At 41.6% G+C, this 26,782-nt stretch overlaps 1 protein-coding gene across 1 annotated transcript; it reads left to right on the forward strand.

Annotated features, from left to right (window-relative positions):
- CCND1 (cyclin D1) lies at nucleotides 1-26,782 on the forward strand. The gene is made up of 5 exons (XM_030200737.1): nucleotides 1-442; nucleotides 1,964-2,179; nucleotides 2,764-2,923; nucleotides 11,881-12,029; nucleotides 23,302-26,782. The coding sequence occupies exons 1-5, from the start codon at nucleotides 245-247 to the stop codon at nucleotides 23,455-23,457; spliced, it is 879 nt and encodes a 292-aa protein (XP_030056597.1). The 5' UTR covers nucleotides 1-244; the 3' UTR covers nucleotides 23,458-26,782.

Consider the following 26,782-nt stretch of genomic DNA (forward strand, 5'->3'; position numbering starts at 1 on the left):
TTGCTTCTTCCCTCCTTGCGCTTTGATCTCTCAGCTTCACAACAGTCACGTCATTGCAAAGGGCTCCAGCAGCGGAGGCGCCGGGAGCTGCTACTTGCACGAGTTTGGGCGCCGCAAAGGGCTGAAAGCCGCGACGAGCAGAGCAGCAGCAGCACAATCGGAGCAGGAGCTCGTGCCGGGGGACTTAAAGTTCAGTGCCGCCGGCTCCTAGTGCAGATCGAGCTCCGCGGGGAGGAGGACAGCCATGGAACATCAGCTGCTGTGCTGCGAGGTGGAGACGGTCCGGCGGGCCAGCCTGGACTGCAACCTCCTGAACGATAGAGTTGTGGAGATAATGATGAAGGCGGAGGAGAGATACTCTGCCTCCGTGTCCTACTTCAAGTGCGTGCAGAAAGAGATCTTGCCGTGTATGCGGAAAATTGTGGCCACCTGGATGCTGGAGGTTTGTCTTGGGGGGCCATTTGGGCTTTTGAAAAAAAAAAAAAACATTAATGAAAAAAAATGCAGCCCCCCCCCCTCACCTCCTAAATGAATAAATGAACCTCTGGGCTAGTGCTTTCTGTAGCCCTTGGCAGGCAGCAACGTGGTTTGGAAATCCCCCATGAATCCGGAAAAACGCTGCAAAACTCATATATATAGCCCCTAAAAGTTTAATGGTTTTCCCCCTCCTTTGGAGACAGGGAGATCCCCCCCCCCCCCCCCCAACCTCATTTGATCTCTTTAGAATAAAACACATTGCTATGCTGCCCTGTCTAAGCCCTGGAACTGTCTCTTTCTATCTGTGATCAGAAGACTTTCCGGCAAGCAAGAAAAAGGAAAAAATGTTTTCTGAAAATGTAGCCCCGGAAAGCCCTCTTGGGCGATTTGCTTTGGATTTATTTTAATTTAATATCCTAATATCCATGTACACGTATGCAGCACGGCTCGTGCCAGTATGATACGCCATCTTTGTTCTTATTTTCAGCAAAAGTAGTTTATTAATAATTGTGAAATGAGCCATAGGATTCCTGACGTGGGGAGGGGTAGGGGCATGGGGCACCGGTTAGGAGCCGATCTGGAGGTCTGCAGGGAAGCTTGGTTCAGGGGTGTAAAACTCTTTAAAAATAATAATAAAAGCGCTACATCTCCGAGAAAGTTTCTTTGTTAAAAGTGCTGGAGTTCCCCTTTGCATGAAAAACTTTTTTTTTTTTTTTTTTTTTACAAGGTCGTATGGGCAGTGGAAAGGGATCGAAAGGAGCCTCCTAGGTCAGGTGATCTGCTTCTAAGTTGGGTTCCAGCGGGATCCAGACCCCCCCGGGGACATTTTCAGGGCTATGGGGTTGACACCCACCTTGGGGTTTAATTTTGCTGATTTTTTGAAAGTCGGGGCTCTGCCCTTCCTCTCTCTGTAAGCGCGTCGCTTGCCAGTTTCCTGGGGAAGTTGAGGGGGGGGGGGGGGACCAGCTGAAATATTAATTTTTTTAGCCCGATCCCCTGCGTGAAAGTTCCCAATGACACCGGGACTCGATAGAGCTCCGTCGGGGGTACATTACCATCTGGTTTGGGTAGTCGGCGGATTTAATTTCTATTTTTCCTTGAATTTTAAAATATTTTTTGAAAAGATGACGTTCTGGGAAATGCGGCTGCTGGGAGCTGCAGAGGAGGCCACATTTGTGCCTCGAGAAGCGAGACTACAAGCCAAAATAGGATGGGTAATAAGGTTCTAGACTTAAAAAAAAATGCGCTTTTATTTTTTTGGAAGGGGGGATGACTACTTATTAAAAATCAAACATTCGTTTGATTCGCGTTAATAATGCATTTTGAATGTTTCTTGCTTGTTTTTAGCGCCCCGAATTTAGAGTTTTTTTTTGTTTTTGTTTTTTTAAACTTCTGAGCGCTATTTGTGGAGTATTTTTAAATTTAATTGTGCTTTCTTTCCATTGGAACTTCTTTTCATATTTTATTGTCGGATGTTCTGTTGCAGGTTTGTGAAGAGCAGAAGTGTGAAGAGGAGGTATTCCCCTTAGCCATGAATTACCTGGACAGATTCCTGTCCGTCGAGCCCCTCAAGAAGAGCAGACTACAGCTGCTGGGGGCAACCTGCATGCTTGTGGCCTCCAAAATGAAGGAGACAATTCCTCTGACCGCAGAAAAACTTTGCATTTACACCGATAATTCAATCAGACCCGACGAGCTGCTGGTAATTTCCTGCTTAACCCATTTGTGCCAGCGTCCCCCCCTCCCCATCCCTCTCCAACACCCCTGCCACACTTCCCCCCGTGTTCTAGCTCTGTATCAAAATCTCCAACGTTATGCGCTTGCAATGCACGTCCAATCCCTCCTGGATTCTACCCCCTGATTCTCCATAGTATTTATTAATCCTGGCAGGAAACAGTACAAATATGATCATTTTTGTGTTTCCTCCCTCAAGTGCACCTATAGGTTATAGTGCAGGGGTTTCTTTTTTTTCTCTCTCTCATGGAGGTCTTCTCTTTTCACATCTTCTTGCACATAAAGCATGATTGGGAGACTTCGGAATGTTATAGCATCTCAGCATGCATTAAATCCTATTGTTATCCTTCAGACAAGGTGCACATTAAAACCAAAAATGGGGTTGGAGCGCCCTCTTGTGAGCAAACATAAATGAAAGGAAGAATAGCATCTTCACTCAGAGTTAGGAGTTGATATTGTTGATTTTATATATTTGACTTTAAATCGAAACAAAACATTTATATCTACTAATAACCCGCTCTTTTTTGTTTCTTTTCTCACTTTTTTTTGTAGCAAATGGAGTTGTTCATTCTCAATAAACTGAAATGGGATCTGGCTTCCGTGACACCTCACGATTTCATTGAACATTTCCTACGCAAAATGCCCCTTTCTCTGGACACGAAGCAGATCATCCGTAAACACGCCCAGACTTTTGTGGCTCTCTGCGCTACAGGTACGCGTGGCGATCTGAATCCGCAGGAATGAAGCTCCCCTCCAGCCCCTCCTGGGGTCTCCCCTTTTCCCATTAAATTCACAGTATATAAGTGTAACCGTTGTTTGCGTTAAATGGATTACTGACCTTGCTGCTATGTATACACTGAGAGGTAAGTTTCTAAACCCAAGGAAGCAGTTTTAGAAGAAAAAAAAAAAAGCAAAACATTTGGATAAACATGACTTGCCCTGTTCTCCTAGAATGAAAAAGAATTATATAAAGGGGAGAGTGAGTGAGTGATGTTAGAATTCAATCAAGCTAGGTCAATATTCCTTTAAAAAAGGGTTGTGGATGCATGAAGAGCCTCCTATGGCAGGTGGGGAAGCCCAAATCAATACCAGAATTCAGGATAGTGTGGGACAAGCACAGAAGGTTCTTTCTTGAGGAGAAGTGAGGGACACAGAAAAGGTCCGAATTAGAACACATTTGAAACTTGTGAGCAGTAATGCCAGCTGCCAAGGCTTCAGCTGTAGAGATGAGGATCTGCAGTTACAAAGAAGTGATGGGAAATCCAGAGATTAATTGAGGTCTGTGGTACGACAGTTCACAGTAAGGGGTAATTTTATATCGCATGTAAAGCTTATTGGACATGTTTTAAAAGGCTTCTTATGAAATAACCCCACATATAAAAGTGCGTGTGGTTACAAAAAAAAGTGCCACTTTTATGCAATCTGAGGGTAGGCTAGGTTGGGGGCGTGGTTTGGGTGAACTGTGGGCAGAGTCACAGAGCACAAGCATAGGTTGTAGAATACGCATCTACACACAAACCTCAGGTGCAGACGTTTTCACCAGCCCCTGAATTGGTATGGACATCTGCGGCTGCATTTTAGCTGTGATTTCAGCAGGTCTTGTGAGACTATAAGGACATACGTGTCTTAAAAAAATAGCCTCAAAATGGACACCTCCTTGGCCTCCCGACTAGATGACCTATTTTAAAATAGACCTCTAAAAGGTGATATCACAAAACCCTCTCTTAGCTCTCTGCCATAAACATCTCCTGTTGGCAGCACAGAATGGATACCAGCGGAGGTTTGTCTTCATCATGAAAGATGTCCACCTTCTTAAAGAACAGAACCATGAAATAGGACTATGGGATGCCTTCATCTGCTTTTCGTTAGAATAACTTAGTCCCTGGTTGATCTCTGGGTTTCTGCTAGTAGGGATCCTCCAGTGCTTATTCTGCATTGTTTTGCTAGTTTGGGCTTGCCATATGCCCTGAGAGGCACTTCCTTGTATCTGTGAAGAAATATTTTCAAACTTGCTCGCAAGTCTAAAAATCTCTTTCAGCTGAGGGTTATTTCATAAAGTTCAGTTTAGTTTACAGATTTTGTTGAACCATTTTTCCTTTAATTTAACAAGGCAGTTTACAGTGACGTAAATTAATGATAGAGGATGCAAGTATGATGACAGTAGAAGGAGGAACCATAAAGAGTCAAATATTATAAGAAGATGCCATGAATGCTTACGATTTTGAGCATGGCGTTCCTCTTGAAATGCAATTACAACAACTATATTATGAGATCGTGATATCCAGCAATAAATTCTAGAGGTAAAACAGTCGCTTCAAAAACATTGTTGGGACATTTATACTGTCACCTGTTTCTCACCCTGGTACTAGGATTATAGAATTACTAATGTTATAATGAATTCTGCTCCTGCCACTGCAAAGTATTCCCTGTTTCTTGGCTCTGTGTAGTTCTGTTTAACCTGTACTGTTGTGCTAGCAGTGAGAGCTGGAAACCAAAAGGGTTCAAAGGTTGCAGACTTCTTGGGAGTTCAGCACTTTGATGTTTTGCCGATGTGCTGAAGCTTTTCATTTAACACTGCAGTGCACACAGTGTAAAGAGCATTACAATTCTCCCTCCACTCTCACATCTACCCAACTAGGTTCAAATCGTTGAGATGTTTTCCTTTGGTATTTGTAGAGGATAGAACTTTGGTGTTTTGTAGATTTACCTTCCTCGGGACAAGGGTAAGGTTTTGGGACCTGATTGGAAAGGAAGTGACTTGATTTTGACATACTTCATGTGTTGTCTGCTGCTGTTTAGAGCCTCAGACTGTGCCGGGTCCGAGCTAATCCTGCCTTCTGCTGAAAGTAGCAAAACTGGCCACTATTAAAATCTCAGTTGGTCTTATTCTGCCCTTCATTGCTTAATAATTTAATTATAATCATATTCCTCAAGTAGATTTTTGTCTGCATATGATTTATTTCATAGCTTTGCCCATTTTAGGAAGACTTGGTAGGCATCTTTCATTGTCTAGCTTACTTCTCTGTTATTAAAATCCTTTCTCACCCGAAGTTAAGGGCCCAGCTCTCTGAGCTATATTCATGCTTTGCAGTTACCAGTATGAGGCCTGTGTGGGGTTCTGATGAGAAACAGGACAGCAGCGCCCCTCCCCTTACCGTTATGTGGGGCTTGATTTGTTAATGCTTTTCTCATTCTGTGTCTGGGGGGGGGGGGAGACCATCTCTTGGGTTGAAAAAAGGCAAAGGGGCTGAATACAGTAGAAGAGAGCACTCAGCTCCAGTACTGCCTTTGGAATAAAGAGAGAGAACAAACAGGAGGGGGCACTGTACTGATAGTTTGTTTACCAAGTGAATTCTTGTTTTAAGGTAGCAGTTTGCTAGTACTACATGGGCAGGAAAGGAATGGTGCCAGTGTGAAACTGTGCCTATATCTCTGGGCACAGACATGCTTTGAATTTTTTGTCCTGTAGGCTTAAAATAAGCTAAGGGTCATAGGTCATGCAAAAAGAGTTACTCTTCTCTAAGGAGGAGGACTGAGGTTTATAGGCTCCTCTCAGCTAGAAAGGTCTGCATTGAAAAGTGATGTTCATGTCTGCTGCATTTTGAATTGTCCACTTAATAAGAGCTGGATTTGTTTTTTTTCCACCAAAACAGTTAATTATCGTGTTTGACGCTGATGCATAATTAAACTTAATATATAGGCTTCCACATAGGTGAGCAAGTTAGGGAAAGGTGGAACAAAAGCATCCTAAGAACAGCCCTGAAAGGGGAAAAAAGGTCCCTAACACGCAGAGCTGGAACAAATATTTCTAGTTCAGTGTTTCATTATCACTCCCTCATTATCTAAACATCCTGGGGCTTGCAACCCCCTCCCCGTGAAAAATTAAAAAAAAAAAAAAGGGCGGCTTTTGAATGAGGCCTACCACAATTCCTTCTTTCTCCTCTTAATATAGGTTTTAAAATTGACTCAAGGAATTTGACCAGTTGGGACCTGTTGCGTCTTCAGTGCTGATTTACGCTTGCAGTTTTGATTTGTCTGAATGGCAGGATTCTCATTCATAGCCTGAAGCTCTCAGACGGATGGAACTGCTCCATTTAAAAAACGAAAGGGGGTGACTCGCCTTGTTAGGAATTTTTTTTTTTTTTTAAGCGTTTCAGTGCCTGGATGCTGGCTTTGTAGTCCCTTCAGGGTGGCTTGCTATTCTTCTTTCCCTACCCCCCCTCTCCCTTTCTCCCCCCTTCACCCTCTTTCTCTCTCTCATTTTTGAACTATGCTAAAGTTGTTTATTCCCTTTGGATGAAGTCTGAGATACGCTGCCGGGGCTGTGTGCTTCAATCGCTGGAGGCCCCTCTCTATTGTGGCTGTGTCAGGTCTAATTCATCTCGCCAGTGGTGCCTTGTTCCTGAGCACTCAATAGCAGAAGATGAGGAGATGGGGAATGACAGTGATGCCACACTCTTTGCTCTTGGGAGAGGAGGGAGCAGAGCACGCAATTACAAGCAAGAGCCCCTCCTTCCCACCCTGGTTAATAAGCTGAAAGATGGCCCCCTGCCATATACTGTTTCTTAATGAGAGCCCCAGACCGGCAGCAGTTACCCAGCTCAGTGCTTGGAAGCGCCGAGTGTGACTCTGAGCTCCTGCTGGTTAAGTGGGCTGCTAACATCTGAATGAACTCCTTGCGCTTAATGTATTTGACCAAAACAAAAAAGGGTTTTGTGTTAACTGTACCAGAAACAAACATATGCTCCTCTGGTCCGGAATTCCTTTGACTGAATGAGCTGGGCCGATTAGTATTTGGGTGGCAGGTACCATCTGCATCCTTCTCACTTTTCCTTGAAATGAAACTGCTTCCCCAGAGGGCACAGATGGAGCGGGGAAGGAGATGGTTCGGGTTGGAAAGGCAGTAATCGCAAGTGGCATTTCAAATCACTCGGCACTGCTTTGGAAGATGAGCAACTCATGGTTGGCAGTGCTCCACAACACCCCCCCCACCCCACCCCAGTCACTAGGCTTTGTAACTGGCAGCCGCTTCTTTGTACTCTGTGGAATCCTAGTATTACATGGTGCTGCCATATTTTGCAGACTCCCTTCTGGTCACATTAAATTCTAAATATCTAGGTGCAGAAATTAGCTGTAGAAAAGAAGGGGTGAGGATTTAGCATTTATTGTTACGGAAAGGATTCCATTTCTACTGCTCTAACCAAGGGGCAGGAGATGAGTGGCGATTGGTTAATAAGGCAGCAGGAAACGGAAGCATTGCAGAAGCTTGACACCATCAACTTGATGCTGTTGGGTATGTTGTTGTGGGTTTGGTTGGCTACCCCCTGCCCAAGTTGAGTTGGGTCATGCCCGCAACTCTGCCTCTCTGCCCGGGCACACGCTCTGAAAAACAAAAGGAAAGCTGTTCAGGAGAAAGTAACTGGCTGTTAGGATGTGGATTATTTCTCACAGAAAGGAGTGAGATTTTGAATGGCGGGGGCCAGGCCTTTCGGTTGGGAGGGGCACTACAAAGACCTACAGCAATGCAGTCTGGAAGGGGGGCTCAGCCCCCTGTCAGCATGGTGTCACATTAGAATGTAACTGATTGTCTGCCAGTTCACTTGGTTATGCCACATTACATGAAGCCCTTGTTGCCAGGATGGAGAGCGGCCAGTGACAAGGCACTTGGCTGACCCAAAGAAATTTTCAGATGTAACCTCCATTTAAATACGGATTAGCTTTCGCTGATTGGCTGGGCCACTTCGGGCCACTTCTTACGTTTGAAAATGTTAAAGCTTTTCCCAAAGTCTGAGAAATATTGTAGCACCGTTAGTTGTCTTAGGAAGTTAATTTAAAAAAAAAAAATGGAAGAGGTACAATAAATTGCCCTGGAATTTAGAAGGAACAGTTCCTAATGATATCTATTCTTTATTTATAAAAACACGTATTTCACCTTCAGGAACAAACCAATTCAAAGCAGTTTCTAAACAATACAACATCAACATTACATATGCAACATTATATAACAGCCGCCTGCAAATAAACAAACCTTAGTTAAAAAGCTCAACAAACGAGCAGAAAAAACAACTGCTGACCAAAAGGGAATGTGTGTGTATTTTTAATTTAGATTTACTAAACATTTCTCCCGTAGATAGAGAATGGTATGGCTTCATATTCTTAACCTCATGGGTGGTTGTGTAGCCTCACATGGTTAGAAAAAAAAAAGTGCAGTCTATGTGATGAATAAATGAAACTTTCCTTTAACTGTTAGTCATAAAGCCTTAAAAGCCCAGGTTTATTCCATTCAAAAATATGTTAAAAGGCCATCTAATTTATTCCACTTGAGATAAAAACTCATCCCTGCCAGCCTGATACTCACAGCCATCGGGGGTAGTTTCAAGATTGGTATTTGTGTTGATTTGATTATAGACAGAGTTGTCCCCATTGAGATTGATATTTTCTGTAAGGTACCAGGATATAGACATAGACATGTGTTGGTGATGCTGAAACAATGGCTGCCTTGGCTTTCTTTTCTGGTTTTTCATTTTTTTAAAAGAATGAGCACACGTGCGAGGTGTATTTTCAAAGCACTTAGACTTACAAAGTTCCCTAGTAACCTATGGAAGTTTGTAAGTCTAAGTGCTTTGAAAATGAGCCCCAAAGAATTATCAATGAGATTTTTTTTCTTAAAAACGTTTCTGTATTTCTGAGTGTGGAATAAATGGTATGATCTTTGTAAGTATAATTTGAATATATCAGGGCTTTTGAGGTCATATGATTATATAGTGAGACTTGGGGTTTAAATATTTGTAAATATATTACATTGTTTTTATCTAGCAAACATAGTACTCTATAATCACCAGATTTCTTTCTGCCCTCTTTATTGGATGTTGTGCTGCGGTCCGAAGCAATAATCCTTGACAGGATTTCCTTTCTGAGCTTTCACGCTAATTCTATAATCTAGTGCACATTTTCTGTCTTAGGGGGTCTTTTACTAAGCTACAGTAGCATTTTTAGCTTGCGGTAGAAATAAGCTGGCAGTAAACGCAGAGGCACCCATTGTATCCCTGTGGGCATCTCTGTGTTTACCGCCAGCTGATTTCTACCGTGAGCTAAAAACGCTACCACGGCTTAGTAAAAGACCCTCTTAGCTTGCAAAATTGAGTGCGTAGGTAAGGTTATAGGATACGGCCAGTTCTGTGTGTAAGTTACTGGTAAATTATTCACCAACAACCAATAATTGGAGTTACTTGGTAACTAATTTGCATATATGCACATTAGAGTCATGGGATAGGAGGTAGTGTTCTATTATGGTTTAAAAACTGGTTAAAAGATAGAAAACAGAGAGTAGGGTTAAATGGTCAGTATTCTCAATGGAGAAGGGTAGAGAGTAGGGTTCCACAGGGGTCTGTGCTGGAACCGCTGCTTTATAACATATTTATAAATGATCTAGAGATGGGAGTAACTCGTGAGGTAATTGAATTTGCTGGCAACACAAAGTTATTCCAAGTTGTGAAATCGCAAGATGATTGTGAAAAATTACAAGGATCTTACGAGACTGGGAATCCAAGCGGTAGATGACATTTAATGTGAGCAAGTGCAAAGTGATGCATGTGGGAACGAGGAACCCAAAATATAGTTACGTGATGCAGGGTTCCACATTAGGAGTCACCAACCAGGAAAGGGAACTAGCTGTCATCGTTGATAATATTTTGAAACGGGCCACTCAGAGTGCAGCAGCAGCAAAGAAAGCAAATAGAATGTTAGGTATTATTAGGAAAGGAATGGAAAACAAAAATGAGGCCGTTATGCCTTTGTATCGCTCCATGGTGCGACTGCATTTTGAATATTGTGTTCAGTTCTGGTCACCGCATCTCAAAAAAAGGTATAGTGGAATTAGAAAAGGTGCAGAGAAGGACGACGAAAATGATAAAGGGGATGGGACGATTTCCCTATGAGGAAAGGCTAAAGCGGCTAGGGCTCTTCAGCTTGGAGAAAAGGCGGCTGAGGGGAGATATGATAGAGGTCTATAAAATAATGAGTGGAGTCGAACGGGTAGATGTGAATCGCTTGTTTACTCTTTCCAAAAATACTAGGACTATGAGGCACACAATGAAGCTACAAAGTAGTAAATTTAAAACAAATCGGAGAAAATATTTCTTCATTCAACATGTAATCAAACAATGGAATTTGTTGCCAGAGAATGAAGTAAAAGCAGTTAGCTTAGCTGGGTTTAAAAAGGTTTGGCTAGCTTCCTAAAAGAAAACATAAGCCATTATTAAGATGGTCTTGGGGAAAATCCACTGTTTATTTGGTTGTTATTGACCATACAAGTAGAGTTTAGCTGCGTTGTTTGGCAGTATTTCTAGGATAAGCAGCATAAAATGTACTGTTCTGGGATCTTGCCAGGTACTTGTAACGTGGATTGGCCACTGTTGGAAATAGGATGGTGGGCTTGATGTACCTTCGGTCTGTCCCAGTATGGCAACACTTATGTACACTTAGTCGTTATTTTAGAAACTTTGGGACAGATTCAGTAAGTGGTACCAAAAAGTAGGCAGCAGAAAAAATCAGCACACTGTGCTATTCTATAAAGGGCATTCTGGTTGAGCATCCTTTAGAGAATAGCGTGAAGTGCCGATTCCCGCAACTAAAATTAGGCATGGCACTTACGCTTGAGAAAACCAGGTGGAATCCTGGTGTGTAAGTTGGGCACACATCCCCCCCCCCCTCAGTTCTGTAACATTTGGAACTGGCCATGCCCCCCCCCCCCCCTTCATTGGCCACACAGTTCTGTTTGGGTTGTGCACAACAGAATTCAGGCACAGTTCTGTATAGAGTTGCACCTGCAACTCCAAATTAGTGGCAATTAACACCAATAGTTGTTAGCTAATTATTGACTGTTAATGGTTCATAATTTAGTTGCACGCACAAATTCAAAATCGCCCCCACATTTGGGTGACCTTTATAGAATCCGGGGGTTGGTATGCAAAAGCTGAAGCATGTAACTGCAAGGGGGTATGCACGTGGGAGGGGCATTGGTGGGTCGGGGGCGTGCCTAGAACTTACGCACTAAGATTCTAAATACTGCCAGTCTCAGTCCTGTTCACCATCCATTGCCATGGTGTAAATGTAAACACCAATTTACACTAGTATTTCTATAATGGCAATTTTGAGTGAATTGCTGATCTATAAATTCATTCATGGCACACAGCATCCTAGTGCCTTTTCAGAACTAGCCCCTTGTGTTTCTGTACAGCTGCAGAAGATGTAGCCATGGAGGAGAAGAGTTGAAATAAGCCCGCTTTGGAGAATTTTGCTTTCCAGACTTAAGCAAATGTCTGAGCCCAAGTGTGGAGTCCTGGGGTGAGCTGGGTTCTTTGCACGCTGGGGTACATTTTTTTTGGCCCAGTCTCGGGACTGGGTCCAATCTGAAAGAGATACCAGTGTGCTTTCAGTAGGTCATAACTGCCTCATCTCTGGAGAATGAAATGTGACTCAGAAGACCATCCCTTCTCTTTCATAGAAGCCACTAATTTAAACCCTAGCAGCTCGCTCGGACTAAGTTTGCAGAGAATTAAGTTCCCAACTGCTTTGTGATTTGCATCTATTGAGGACTGAAATGTTTTGCTGGTCTTGTCCTAAATGCTTTTCTGTTTTGTTCTTGTTTTTTTTTGTTTTTTTGACTAGACATGAAATTCATTTCCAACCCTCCGTCCATGATTGCAGCAGGGAGTGTGGCGGCAGCAGTGCAGGGCCTTCACCTGGGAAATGTCCACTCATTCCTTTCCTGTCAGCGCCTCACACGCTTCCTCTCACAAGTCATCAAAGGAGACCCGGTAAGTTATCTATGGCTGAACCAACATCAGCATCAACCAAACAGCTGCTAGACAATGATCATCCCTAGAGATTAAACAATCAGAGGTTTTATCACTGTGCTTTGCGGCCACCAGTGGCACAGTCAGAACCTATTTTCCAACAAGGCACGTTTGCAGTTCAGGATTCTTCGCTTAGGGCTGTATTCTGTAAGTTGCGCCGAAACTTTTAACATGCCTAGTACAATTTTTTAAAGAGTATGTGTCCTTTATAGAATCACGCTTAGGCGTGCCTAATTGTATGCGCCTGCAATTAGGTCTGCTGTAAACAGGCTTAAATGCCACCATCTACAGTTAGTTGCAGTTTCGCCATATTCTATATCAGCGTGCATAACCTTTGGGAACGCCCCCCCCCCCAGAAACAGCACTATCCATGCCCCCCAAATATGTACACGTGCTAGGATTTATGTGCACATCGTTATAGAATACAATATGTGCGTAAGTCCTATTATTGCTGATAATTGGTTGCTATCACTCAATTATCAGCGCATATTGACTCACTTACTCAAGTTATGCGCGTTAAATTGGGGCGTGCATCATATATAGAATTTAACCCGTAGCGCATAAAGGTTACAGGGGTCTCGTGCATTATGAACTCTTGAGGACTTTTCAATCAGGTGGGCTCACCGTCTTCTTTCACAATCAGCTGTAGGTTGTTAACCACTAGACATCAAGCGTTTTTTCTATGTGGATCCATATTTATGGAACATGCTCTCTCCCTGGCTGTAATGGAGCAATCAAACTACTTTTTACTTTTGAGAGCCATTGAAAATGTTCCTCTTTTAATGTGCAAATATATGGGGGAGTCTTGATAATTTTTTATTATAACTGATTTGTGTTTTAAATGGTTTTACTACTGTATATTGGGATCCGCGTCAGTGCAATTAGTTTTGCTAAGGGTGGAAGATAAAGCCTAGTAAATTGAGTCACAAGGGTACAGATTAACAAAGACAAAGTGAGCTCTTTACTCCGAGAAGAGTCCGTGACAAAGGATGTTTGGTTTCTAGGTAATTAAGCCTGCATTCTGTGCTGAACAAAGCTTAAAAGAACCCACAGTATAAAAGAAATAATTGCCAAGGTTGCAGTAAAATGGGGTCTCATATTATCTCTGACCGTATCTTTGGCTACTAGTCGGATGCTGTATTGGTGCGGAGTGGTTGTAAAAGAGCCCTTCCGACAGCGCCTCTAAGTGTTTTCACTTGGTGTGGTATGTGCTGACCACCACTGCTGCTGGTATTGTATTCCCTTGGAAGGTGGACGGCCATCAGTGGCCTCTCTGGCCTGCCCTGAAGCCTTCAGGAGATGCAGATCAGTAGCTAATAAGCAATAAAGCTTTAGGAGCGAATGGGTCAGGAGAGGGCTAATATAGAAGGCCCTGGGTCAATGGCCTAGATCTGTAATGGTGAGTGATGCTGGGGCCCGTGTTTCAGCTTTGTTTTACAACATGTGAAAGACCAATAAATAGCTGGTATTAAACTGGTCTCTTGTGAGGCCTTCAAATGCTGGACAAGGAATCAGATGAAGACAGGAATGCCTCAGAGTCTTTGCTTGGCCTTTTTCTAAGGAAATAGGCCATTGTCCAATACGAATGTTTTTCTCCAAACGGGCACACAGTACAATAATTAATTTATCAACATGATTCAATGCCACTGTATGTAGCAACCCACCAGTAGGGGGCATGCTCATGTTTATGGTCTATTTGTTTTTCTTTGCTGAACTGCCTTTGACATTACATCAAAGCGGTTTACAATAATATGATATTGGATATATGTACAAAGAGAAAACAGCAGAAGAAATCTGTTGCTTATATGTACTATGGAACTTGACAAGCATTAGTTTAGCAGTACGAAGATGGATTTTTATTGTGTGAAGGATAGGTAAGGAGACGCTGCTGGTCTGGTGTCTTTGTATTACTACTACCACCACTTATCATTTCTATAGCGCTATTAGACGTACGCAGCGCTGTACACTTGAACATGAAGAGACAGTCCCTGCTCGACCAGAGCTTACAATCTATTAGGACAGACAAACAGGACAAACAAGAGATAAGGGAATATTAAAGTGAGGATGATAAAATAAGGGTTCTGAACAAGTGAATAAGGGTTAGGAGTTAAAAACAGCATCAAAAAGGTGGACTTTTAGCTTAGATTTGAAGACGGCCAGAGATGGAGCTTGTACCGGCTCAGGAAGTCTATTCCAGGCATATGGTGCAGCAAGATAAAAGGAACGGAGTCTGGAGTTAGCGGTGGAGGAGAAGGGTGCAGATAACAGATTTACCCAGTGAACGGAGTTCACGGGGAGGAGTGTAGGGAGAGATGAGAGTGGAGAGGTACTGAGGAGCTGCAGAGTGAATGCACTTATAGGTCAATAAGAGGAGTTTGAACTGTATGCGGAAACGGATAGGGAGCCAGTGAAGTGACTTGAGGAGAGGGCTAATATGAGCATAACGACACTGGTGGAATATTAGTCATGCAGCAGAATTTTGAACAGATTGAAGAGGAGAGAGATGGCTAAGTGGGAGACCTGTGAGAAGCAAGTTGCAATAGTCTAAGCGAGAGGTGATAAGAGTGTGGATGAGGGTTCTGGTAGTGTGCTCAGAAAGGAAAGGGCAAATTTTGGTGATATTATAGAGAGAGAAAAAGACGCTTTAGCAGTCTGCTGAATATGTACAGAGAAGGAGAGGGATGAGTCAAAGATCACCCCAAGGTTACGAGCTGATGAGGCAGGAAGGATGAGAGTGTTATCCACAGAAATAGAGAATGGGGAGGAGGAGGAGAGGGTGATTTAGGGGGCAAGATAAGAAGCTCAGTCTTGGTCATGTTTAGGTTCAGATGGAGGTGAGACATCCAGGTAGCAATGTTAGACAGGCAGGCTGATAACTTTGGCCTGGATTTCAGCTGAGATTTCTGGTCTTTGCATGAGTGTTACAGCAGTATCTTTGTATGTGTACACGTGTTCTAATATATTAGATGCCTTTTTACATATAAAATTGTCTCATCCTTAAAAATTCTCTGAAGTGGGGCTGACATACCCAAAACATGAATTCATGTTGGGATTTTGATGTGAGGGTGACTTTTATGAGAACAGTTTTACTGCCTGGGAGTTTCTACCATGTATAAACATATAAGAAATTGAAAAGCACAGAGATTTGCAGATAGTTGATGTGTTCTGAAAGATAAGGTCTATTTTTTTTCACTAAGCATAGTTGATTAATTGTTTCACTGTGTTTTTGGATCTATGATTATACTTATTGAGAGAGTACAAGCTAGATTATTTATACCACATTTTTCCCCTGTTCACATATGAAAGTCCTTCCTTATCATTATTAATTACTTGTGTATGATGCTGTGATAGAGTAACAGTAATTGGAGTTTATTTGATGGATCCTTAATTTATCTGTCTTTGGTCTAGTAATGACTAATGAATAGTGCTACCTGGTTAGCAAGTCCTGTCTGTTTGTTAGAGCTCCTCAGCCTTGTGGTAGCTGAAGGATGTCCAGTTCTATTGATGCTGGTATCGTGAGAAATTCACTAGCCAGTGGCATAACCACAGGGGGCCTAGGCCCCCTCACCTTGCGTTCTGGCCCCTCAAAAATGTTGGTCTGGCCAAGCGGCTGCCACTAGCTATTAATATTAATGTTGTTGGTAAAAATTGTATGAGTGGTCTACATGCAGTACAGGAGTTTCCTAAACTTGATCCTGGGTATATAGGTGAACAAAAAAAATACAAATTAACTTGATTTTTACGCCATTGTATATAGTCATAGCACATGATACGTGATGTAGATATCTAACAGGTCTGGGTCAAAAACTGTAGACTGTAGACTTGAGCGCAAACTGATGAATCCAGATGTCTTTATGGATCGGAGAATGCAGAAGCCTGATCCTTGTGGGCCACAGACGGGCCCAGTTTTCAGAATATTCACCAGATTCACTGGCATAGTTTATAGTAAACCAGCTTTAGTTTGAAGCATCCATAGCACGGGAGAGGGTAGGGGTTGCTTCAGTCTGCCAGGGCTCTGAACTGGTGACCTTTTATTTATTTATTTATCTGTTTGTTACATTTGTATCCCACATTTCCCCACCTATTTGCAGGCTCAATGTGGCTTACATAGTAACGGAGAGGCGATTGCAGACTCCGGTGTAAACAAATACATAGTGAAGTTGTGGTAAGATAACGTTGGAAATCGTACTCAGAAGGGTTGTGTTATGTCCATTACTTTTTTTTTTTTTTTTTGCAGAGATCAGGCATTTATGTTAGATTGTTAGGGTATGCCTTTTTAAACAGGTAAGTTTTTAGTGTTCTCCAGAAGTGTAGATGGTTGTACATAGTTTTCAAGGCTTTTGATAGTGCGTTCCACAGTTGTGTGCTTTATGTAGGAAAAACTGGATGCGTAAGTTGATTTGTATTTGATTCCTTTGCAGCTTGGGTAATGCAGGTTTAGGTACGTTCGTGGTGATTCATATGTGTTTCTAGTTGGTAGGTCGATCAAGTCTGTCATGTATCCTGGGGCTTCACCGTAGATTATTTTGTGAACCATAGTGCAGATTTTGAAAGCAATGCGTTCTTTGATTGGGAGCCAGTGTAATTTTTTACGGAGGGGTTTTGCACTTTAAGATTTGTTCTTTGCATCCCGCATAAATTCCATTGCAGTAGTCTAAATGGCTTAGTACCATTGATTGTATTAGGTTGCAAAATGTTTCCTTCGGGAAGAATTGTTTCATGCGCTTGAGTTTCCACATTGAGTGGAACATTTTCTTGGTTGTAGTTTTCACTTGGCTCTCTAGTGTTAGGTTGCGGTCCAGTGTGACTCCGAGGAGTTTCAGGCTGTCTGAGATAGGGAGTGTGTAGTCTGGTGTGTTGTTGATTGTGGGGCTGCCTGCGTTGTGTTGGGATCAGATGATGAGACAATGTGTTTTTTTCTTAGTTTTAGTTGAAATGCGTTTGCCCAGAGTCTGTAATGTTTAAGCTAGTCTTGATTTCTTTGGTTATTTCTGTTAGTTTAGATTTGTAAAGAATGTATATTGTGACATCGCCTGCATAGATGAAAGGGTTGAGTCCTTGGTTGGATAAGGTCTTGGCTAGAGGGGTCATCATTAGGTTGAAGAGGATTGGTGATAACGGTGATCCTTGTGGTACTCCGCAGTCTGCTTTCCAAGGTGATGTTATGTTTGCATGCCAGTGTAGCTTGCTTTACTATCAGAACTAGGGAACTAAGCCCAAGTGTCTTTCTGTGTCAGGAGGTACCCTGTATCCCCCTCCCCACCTTGTAACCCAAGTTCACAGTATCAGCACATAAATGATTACTGCCTCCATTCCTGAACTATTTTGTCCCTATCTTTTGATTGTAAAGCACTATGGTGGAGAATTTATTCCATGGATTCCATAAGTGGTGCCCCAAAATTGCATGTGATCCTGAGATCTGTCAGCAGATAAATCAGTAGATAGTTAGCTATTAATAATCAATTATTGACATTAATTGGCTTTAATTTGGATTTGCGCATGGATCTGGCTATGCGCGATTTTATAAAGATCCACGCCCAAATCCTCCTGCACACAACCCAAAAGGGGGTGTGGCTATGGGAGGGGCACGAGTGGCTCAGGGTGTTCCAAAGAAGTACAAGTAGCGTTACAGACTTTGGGGGCTGCACACCAGGATTTGCACCAGGTTTCAGTTGATGTAAGCCCTTGCGCCAGAATCTGTGCTGCTCTACAAAAAGTGCCCTTTATAGAATAGTGCTGAGCTGAATTTGTCCCGGCGCCTAACTTTCGGCTCCATTTCCTGAATCTGGTCCTATATGAAAGGCACTTTGACGTTTTGCACTAAAAGCGTACCTAGTGTTTCCTTGCAAGGCTTGTTCTTTAGTTAGAACACAAGTCCAGGCTCTGATTTGTTCTCTGAAATTGGGGATGTTATCCCGATTAAAGTCTGCCTTATCTTGATGTGATTTAAAATGGTGATAGTCTATGATATTGAGTTGCCTAGATTACTGTAACATTGTATACCATGGGTTGCCAAAGTATTCCCTTCAAGTGCTTCAAATAATGATGAATTCAGCCGTGCGATTGTTAATGGGATTTTCCCGCTCAGAACATAGTTCTCCTTCTTTGAAGTGCTTGAAATGGAGGATATTGTACAAGTTGTTGCTTATGGTTCATCAGGCTATTTATCATGACTCAGTTCATTATGAAAAACTGCATTACAGTGGTATACCCCATCTCGATCATTGCAGTCAGAATATCAGCAGTTGCTGGTGATTCCTGCTTTACAACACATACGTTTCAAGCTCACAAGGATAGGAACTTTTTCCATCCGTAGACCAATTGAATGGAACAATCTGCCTTTGCGACTTAAGTGTGAAACCAGTGGATCAGCATTTCGGAAACAGCTCACTTTTTTTGTTTGTTTGTTTTAGGCTTTTTATTGTTTTGATTGATGTATCTGTGCTATGTTTGATTTTTTTTTCTTGTGTGTTTTGCTTGTTTATTTTATGGATGTTTTTATTGTAATCCACAGTGGATAAGGGCGGACTAGAAAAAATAATAAATCTAAATCTATTTGGGCTGCAGATTGACAGTGCCCTTGTATCCATCACCTAGTGGAAAGAAGTAGCATTAGAATCAGAATTCAGTGCTTCCTGTTCAGCCAGGATAAGGGGTCCACTTTCTACCCCTTGTCTCTGCTCACTGTTCATTAGAAGTTCCCTAATTAACTTCACAGCCCTCAAGGCTCTCTCTTTAGATACATATCATGCACACTGGCTGACATACATTTCCAGGTCAGAAGTCTTCAGAATAGGAGCAGATTGTCAGAATGACTCCTATTTTATTTTGTAAACTGCTTTGATGTGATTTGCAGAAGACGGTATAGCAAATACCTCATAACGCATAAACCATATCCCAGTGCTCATGGCAGAGATCTTAGTACACAGTGCACCATGTCATAGCTGGAAAACCCGAGACTCTGCGATCCTTCTTGTGCTCACATGTCGTATACTCAGCTGAATTTCACATCATCCCTGGCTAGGGCGGATGTGAAATATCTCACTGAGCTTGTGGAGCCTTTGTCTTGCACTAAGATGCTTAAGGGTTTAAGACCCTGAGTAAGCAGTGAACAGTGAAAATTTGGTACTGGAGCAGAGAGGTACTGCAGGTAAAAAGCAGACATTCCATCTGCTCCCAGCCCTTGGACCCTCACTGGAGAATATAACAGCAGCAGTGGTGTCATCCATTTAGAGAACACATACAGGAAGGTCTTAGTTTAATGGGGATAATCAATTTTGTGATGGGCTTATCAGGACTTTTGCATGGATTGGACACTAGCGTACGAGTTCTCTGGTTTCAGTGATGCACACAAGCTTGTTCTGATGCATTTGTGAATAGCACTGCTTGATGGTGAATTTGGTGTAAGCTCTTGGAGCTCAGTCAACTCGGAAATACCCAAGTTTCTTTATGTGAAGCCCTGTGTTGTCTGGGGGTGTGCAGCAGTGGCTTGCTGTGGTCAGGAGTAGGAGTTTGGCTGTGAGCTCTGGGAGGTTTATAACAAGAAGCTTCACTGTGAAGGATGCATATTGGTACATTCCAGAAATCTCCTTCCCCCAACATAAAAACTCTTGTGTGTCTCCCAAGAGGAAATACTACACTAAGACTTAAAACAAAAGGGCCGTAGGTTATGTGTTTCCAATGAGCTGTGACTGATGGTCTGATCTGCTTCAAGCCAGGATTAACCTCATCCTCTCCCAGAAGGGGCTTGCAGAGAATTGTCTGCTTGTGTTTCTTATCTTATTTTGCCTCCCAGTGCTTCTGTGTGCTGTGTGGTGGCAGGAGAAGGGCCTCGTGGGTGTGGAAATAGCTGGCGGATCACACAAGAAGTGCCTCCTGAATGGTAACAGAATTGAAACTGGAAAAGAAAGGAAGCAGCAGGCAGGTCACCCTCTCAAGGAAACCATATTCATTGCCAGTCATGCGCGACCTAACACTTTTGACAGCACTTTATCATGGAAGACTGGGTTCACGCCAGGGCTAGTGCATGGGGATGCTGGAAGATGCCTGGGATGCTTTACTAAAAAGATTTGCAGAGAACTTGTGAGGGGGGGGGGCACTCTATATAGCATTGTCCATGTGAAAAGCACGTTTTACACGTGGAAAAGGATCATAAAATTGCTTAGGGGTTTCCACGTGTAATAAGTAGACACACAGAAAGCATGCATCTGTGCATAGGTGTGGTCCCAGGGGGCATATTTTAGGGTAGAGTTGCATTGTACACATGTATTTGATAAAATACACAAGTACGTACGTAGATATGTCCCTTCCCCCACTGGAGCAGGTGTAAATTTGTGCATGAGGAGTTTTGTGCTACAGGGGCTGGTCCTGGAAGTTTTTTTTTTTTTTTTATTAATATAAAGACACATGGGTCCATTTATAAAAATAGGCTGAAAATAGAGGCCTTTTTGGACGTTTATTTCCCCATTATAAAATTACCCCCTTGTGACTGGGCTTTTGCAGAAAATCTGTAGAATTTCTTGTACAAAGCTCTTTGAGGAGAACTGGTTATTTCACATTTCTTCATATGGGAAGTGGAAACACTGTCTGGTCCCCTCCATTGAGGAAGAACTGGATGGGTGTGGAAGCTGTGGTGGTCTGCTGCTCTTTACCTGTGCTTACAAAGCATGTGCAGAAGCTGTTAGGCAGGTTGCGTATTTGCTAAGAAGTTGGATGTGTCTTCGTTTGAAACAATGAAGGAAATGTGTTTTCTCACATGCCGTCAATAGTGTGCACTGTTTTGAAAGAGCTATCAAAAGCATGTAGACGTTTTCCAAAAGAACACAGACTGTTAACGACATTGATCCTGTAATGACAGAATGAGAAAAGAATAAAAGTGGAAAACCCCAACATTCCAGAAAATGACATTTAACGAAAAAGTTCTGGCTGTTGGTTTATTTGTTATATTTGAATCTGTTATTGAAAAATTCAATAAACATATTTTAACTTAAAAAAGAATGAGTTTTACATCCTAATTATAACTTGGTTTCTTAGAGGCACTTACAGCTGACGTTGGACTAGCATAAAATTAATAAAGGGATGGTAACAGCACATAAACATTAAATAAAAATGGCCTAGTCCCCATTTGTGTGGCCACAAAAAGTCCATGAGCCCCTGGAGGAGTAGCCTAATGGTTAGTGCAGTGCATTGGCCTGAGAAGAAGTGGATTCAATTCCCACTCAGCTTCTTGTGACTTTGAGCAAGTCACTACTCTCCATTACCTGCCAGGTACAAAAGAAATACCTGTACATAATATGTAAACCCCCTTTGTAACCATAGAAAGGTGGTATATCATCCCCTTTCCCTTTAATTTGGGAAGCAACTGCTTGCCCCGAGATTGGTAGCATGGAATGTTGCTGCTAATTGGGTTTCTACCAGGTATTTGTGACCTGGCTTGGCCACTGTTTGGAAAACAGGATACTAGGCTAGATAGACCCTTGGTCTGACTCAGTATGGCTACTCTTATATTCTTATGGAGGTGTGGGCTGATGATGTGACTATGAAAGGCCCGCCCAGGTCACAACCTCAAACGCAGGTGTTTCAACTGTTTGGGAAACCCTTCTTTATAGATTCTCTTTGGTTCTGATGAAGAAAAGCCTTCTGTTGTCTTAATTAAACCATATTCTAGAATTCATTTTCCCTAGGATCAATCCATGTATTAGAACTATGTGCTAGAGTTATATGCGTACTCCATGTTTATAGATGGTGATGATAAATGCCCAGATTGGAGTTGTTGGAACCCAGAACATTTGGCTGTCGTCTGTTCTATGCGGGCCGTGGTGGTACAAGCTAAGCCTGTTTGCTGGTCTTTCTACTGGGCTGGAGCCCTGAATCTTGTAGTCCTGGACTGGTAACTTTATTTTAGCATTGAATCAAGGGCCAGGTAAAAAGAATTAGCGCTAATGGATTGACTGTTAAAGAGCCAATTAGAAAGTTGATGGTGTGTCAGTGGATTGGCTGTTAAAGAGCCAACTAGGAAGCTGATGCTGTTACAGTGGTTTGGTTGTTAAAGAGCCAATTAGGAAGCCAATTCTATGTCAGTGGATTGGATGTTTCAGAGCCAATTAGGAAGCTGATGCTGTTACAGTGACATCATAAGATTGAAAGTAACCCTTGTGCCTGTCTCTTGATTTTGGTTTTTGCAGTTCAGGAAGGGAATAATTGTATAGAAACAGATAACTCCTGCAGAGCTTTTTCACAGAAGCTGACGCGCAATTTTCCCATGTTTGTTTTTCTCCTTTCCAAAATTACAGGATATAAAAGTCAGTGGGCAAATGTTGTGCTATTTCAAATTTATGCTGCAAATTAGCTTGTTTACTTTTTGCCTTATTTTTTACCCTCATTTTTTATATGCCCAAAGTGTGACTATAATATGGTGTAGAGTGTGCTTGTAAAAAAAGTATTTTGAAAAGTAAAACTTCTGTTGTTTTGGAAAGGTATAACTTCTGTTATGTAACTCTAAGGAGCCATATTTGTTTAAAAAAAAATTTTTTTTGGAGGGTGTGTTCACTGGTTTATTAACAGATACCAGGGGTTTCTTGATAGATTTCCAACATTTCTTCTGGGTCTTTCTGGGATTATCAATTAAGGGGGCTCAGTATTCAGCCCACAGTGGTCAGTAGTTTTTAAGCTGCTTACCGCTACACCTGAACTGAGCCTGAATATTCAGTGATGGACTATGTCCAGCATTTAATATCTGGGTTACAGCAGAGCCTTGTCATTGGTTGTTGGTGCTTGTCAAAATAGACATTTGTAGAGAGAGAGCAGGATTAAGGTATAGGAAAACGAAGGACCCTTTCAGATGCATAATTCAGTGTAAGTCAGCAGCTAGCAGAAAGACCAGTGTGAGGAGAGGGGATAGAGCTACCACTGCTCACAGAGGTCTGTCTGTTCTACCTGTGCATTGTCCTCCAGTCACCAGTGGGGGGCTGGGTAGCAGTGATATGTACCTGCTGCTTGCTTCCTCCTCTGATGGCTTGCCTCAGTCAGAGCCACATGGAGTTTAAAATATATTTATATTATAATGCAGCAGACCAGTAAAGGGTTAATCCAGCCCTTCTCGCAGCAGAGGAACCTTGCTTGGAATAGTATATGTTCATTCATTTTACTTCACTGTCATTCTGACGTCCCCCTTCTGTACCCCCATCCTCAGTATAGTAATGTGTTTCTAAATCTGTCTCCCTCTCTCCCACAGGATTGCTTACGAGCCTGCCAGGAGCAAATTGAATCCCTCTTAGAATCCAGTTTGCGTCAGGCACAGCAGCACAGCATCTCTTCGGAAACCAAGACCGTGGAGGATGAAGCGGACCTCTCCTGCACGCCCACTGACGTGCGAGACGTGAACATTTAAGAGTTCTCCAATGGAGCAGCGTGCTTGGCAGTCAAAGAAGTGGAGCAAGGGGTGGGAGGGGTTGCCTGCGCTGGACCAGGCGTCAGGATCTCCCCATACAGATCCACCTCCTCTTCTTCCTCCAGGACATTTTATACCACAAGGGAAGGTTTTGTAGCCGTCTCCTGTTTCCTTGTTCTGCCTCCTTCCATTTCTGGCTTAAAAGAAAAATGTTCCCTCCCCGCCATTTCTCCCTCCCCTTAAATACACAAAAACTGTCTTACAAAAAAGAAAAACGAAATCAAAAGGAGGGAAACAGCATTTGCATGGTTCCTGAGAGGTTTGTGCTACAAAAATTAAGGATTTTATAAAGTAATAATCAGTTAGATTTTATATTAAGTGTACATGTCTGTATATTGTAAGACTAGGTGTTAACACAAGAACCGTGTCTCCAGGGGAGGCAGCAGTTCTAGGTTCCTACTCTGTAAAGTAAAACCATTTTTAAAGTAGAAGAGGGTGTTTAGATAGACAAAACGTATTTTTTATTTTGTTTTTCTTTAAAAAAGCATAGCTTTAATGCAGTCTAGGCTTTCTTGTATCTCGCTTGCTTTGGCATTTAGTCACTTTAAAAATTTTATCTGTGCATTTTTATTTCTTAGGTTTTATCCTCTTCACCTTATAAATGGTTTAATATAACCTATACGTTAGTATGTTTTAGTCTACATCATTATAATATGTTAATCTTTTGTGCCTGTGGATTAGCCTGTGCCCGGAACCAGCTAAGCATTAGCCGAAGACATGTCCGATGTGCCCTCCTCCTTGATGTGATACTCTGCTAAAGAGAATTCAACATAGTGAACATAATATAATATATTTTTATAATTTTCATATTTTTGTAGTTGCCTGTGTTTTAAAAAGCTGGTTTGACCCAACCAAGTCTGGGCCCAGGTTCCTGTTCAGGCTTAATCCATGGCTAACTTTGGCTCTCTGTGTTCTTAAACCATTCCATTCCAAAGCACTTTCAGCCCAGTAGATATAGCAACTATGTTCTGTGTTTGTTTGGGTTTTTTTTTTTTTTTTTTAAATATGTGGGAAATGTTATGTCAAGAATAAATTAAACAATGGAATGGTTGGAAATATAGGAGCACCTCTGTGCAAAACTTGGAATTGCAAAGCAAGTACATTGTGGTGTAAGAAGTGAGGCATATTTTGTCGAAGGTTGTGTTTAGGTGAAAGATTGCAGCCACGCATTGCCAGGGTATATCTTCAGATTCTGGACAAGAGTCAACATTAGGAGATCTGTTTCATGCCAGCTAATAGATATTAGGGCCTTAAAGGTTCAACGATAGATTGTCTAGTTTGAGGATTCTCTGTAGTTGTTTGGCAACGGAAGCTTTTTGAACACTAAAAACAAAAAAAATTATATAATTTATAGTTTAGGCGAAAACAGAAAGTATTTATTACAGAAGGTTTTCACGAGGCCAGTATAAATTGTAAAGAGACAAACAAAAATCCTTGATGTTGCAGTTCCAACACAACTTGTAAAACAGAGAGACTTTTTAACAGACACGATTTGGAAAGAAAAATATAATCAACGTATACAAAAGTATCATCATTTTAAAAGATTACAGGTTAATCAGTGTTCATTGAAACCTGTTCATCTTCCAGGTGTACTCCCAGTTCTTTTATTTAGCTATAAATAGAGACTTTGCACAGCTTGGCTATGTATCTGGAACTTTTTTTTTTTTGTTGTTAAATTTTTGAAAGTAGTTTGAAGGGAGAGCTGGACATAACAGCTGAAGTTAAGTAGGTAAGGAGAATGTGATGGCAAATCTTGGGAATTTGTAAGTGAGGAACTGCCATTATGGTGTTTGATTGATTGTAAAATTTATTAAGAAAAGAGAGAGAGAGAGAGCGAGAGAGAGAGAGGGGGGAAAATGGGGTGCTTATACTCCAAATTTATTGAGCTGCTACAGATAAATTCCCAGCATGATTCTGAAAAATAAATTAACAGTGCTTTTCTCTATCTTTGTTCATTTTTTGCTGCTATTCTGTGGATCAGTTATTTTTGGTTATACATTGTCACGTACTGCCATGTTATAGATTTTAATTTTCTCATAGAAAATTATATTATTGTCATTTTTTGTAGGTTTGTTTATGTGATTGATTTTTTTACTTAATGTGATTTACTGCTCTATTCCAAAAAAACATGGTTTCACGTTTCATAATACCTCATACAATAGTTCACCTTCTAGTCCGGGTTCTGTGTTCTACCAGTGACTTATTCAATTTCACTGCAAACTGAAATGTATTGAAAGGTTTTATTTTTTTCTTGTTTTTTGTTTGTATGTTTGGTTATTGTTTTGTGGGTCTCACAATTTGCAACAAAGGTTGCATTAATTTAATAATAGATACAACTTAAGGCCAATATTTCGGAAGATCAAGTGATGTTCTTCTCTTCTCCCTCCTTGCTGTGTTGCGATTCTAAAGCTGGATCCGCTTGTCTGGGCTGGAATTTATCAGCACAGGACTTCTTAAAGCTGTTAAGTCACCTGGATTTATATGAAATGCGTTCTTTTAAAGATCCTGTCAAACACAGGGTGCAACTTGTAGGATCGCAGGGTTTCCTTCTGGATCTGCAGTTTGTTGTGTGTTAATCTGTTAATGAATTCAATATATATATATATATATTTTTTGTTAACTAAAGCATAATGCTATTTTTTTTAAAGACCTGTAGGTCTTGTAATCAAGCCAGCTAACAGAATTGTGTGCTGAAAAAATAATCTAGCTGTTGCCTTGTATGCTGCTAAAACCAAAACAGAATTAGAATTAATTTTGAGGGCAAGCGTGGTTAAGATCCTACACATGTGTATTAACAACAGTAAAGGCAGTGCAGTGATACCAGTCACAGGACCTAGCAGGACCGGATCGATGTATTCTGTCTACATCTTCAGGAACATTTTACTGCTTACCTCAAAACTCCTCTGTGTCCGGCGTCTCTGTTTCTCTGAACCAAATGTGAGAAATGAGTTTAGCAATTCATGTTCTGTGCATACTGCAAGGTGTGTTTTTATTTTATTTTATTTTTTTTAAATATTGTATTTACTAAAAGGCCAAAGGCTGGTAAGCGGTTCAGGCGACAACAGAGATGCTTTATTTGTCGCATTTATTTACAAATTGTAACAATCTCTAGTAAACATGAAATTCACATTTGTACTTTTAGTGTTCTTATTGAAATTACTGGTCTGAAATGCACATTTTCACAAACAGACCCGTAACAGGCACATCTTCGGCAAAAACAAAAGAAAATCCCTTAAAGTCTAGAAATAAAAATTTGTAAAACCCA

The sequence above is a fragment of the Microcaecilia unicolor genome, chromosome 4, assembly GCF_901765095.1.
Source record: "Microcaecilia unicolor chromosome 4, aMicUni1.1, whole genome shotgun sequence".
Classification (NCBI taxonomy): Eukaryota; Metazoa; Chordata; class Amphibia; order Gymnophiona; family Siphonopidae; genus Microcaecilia; species Microcaecilia unicolor.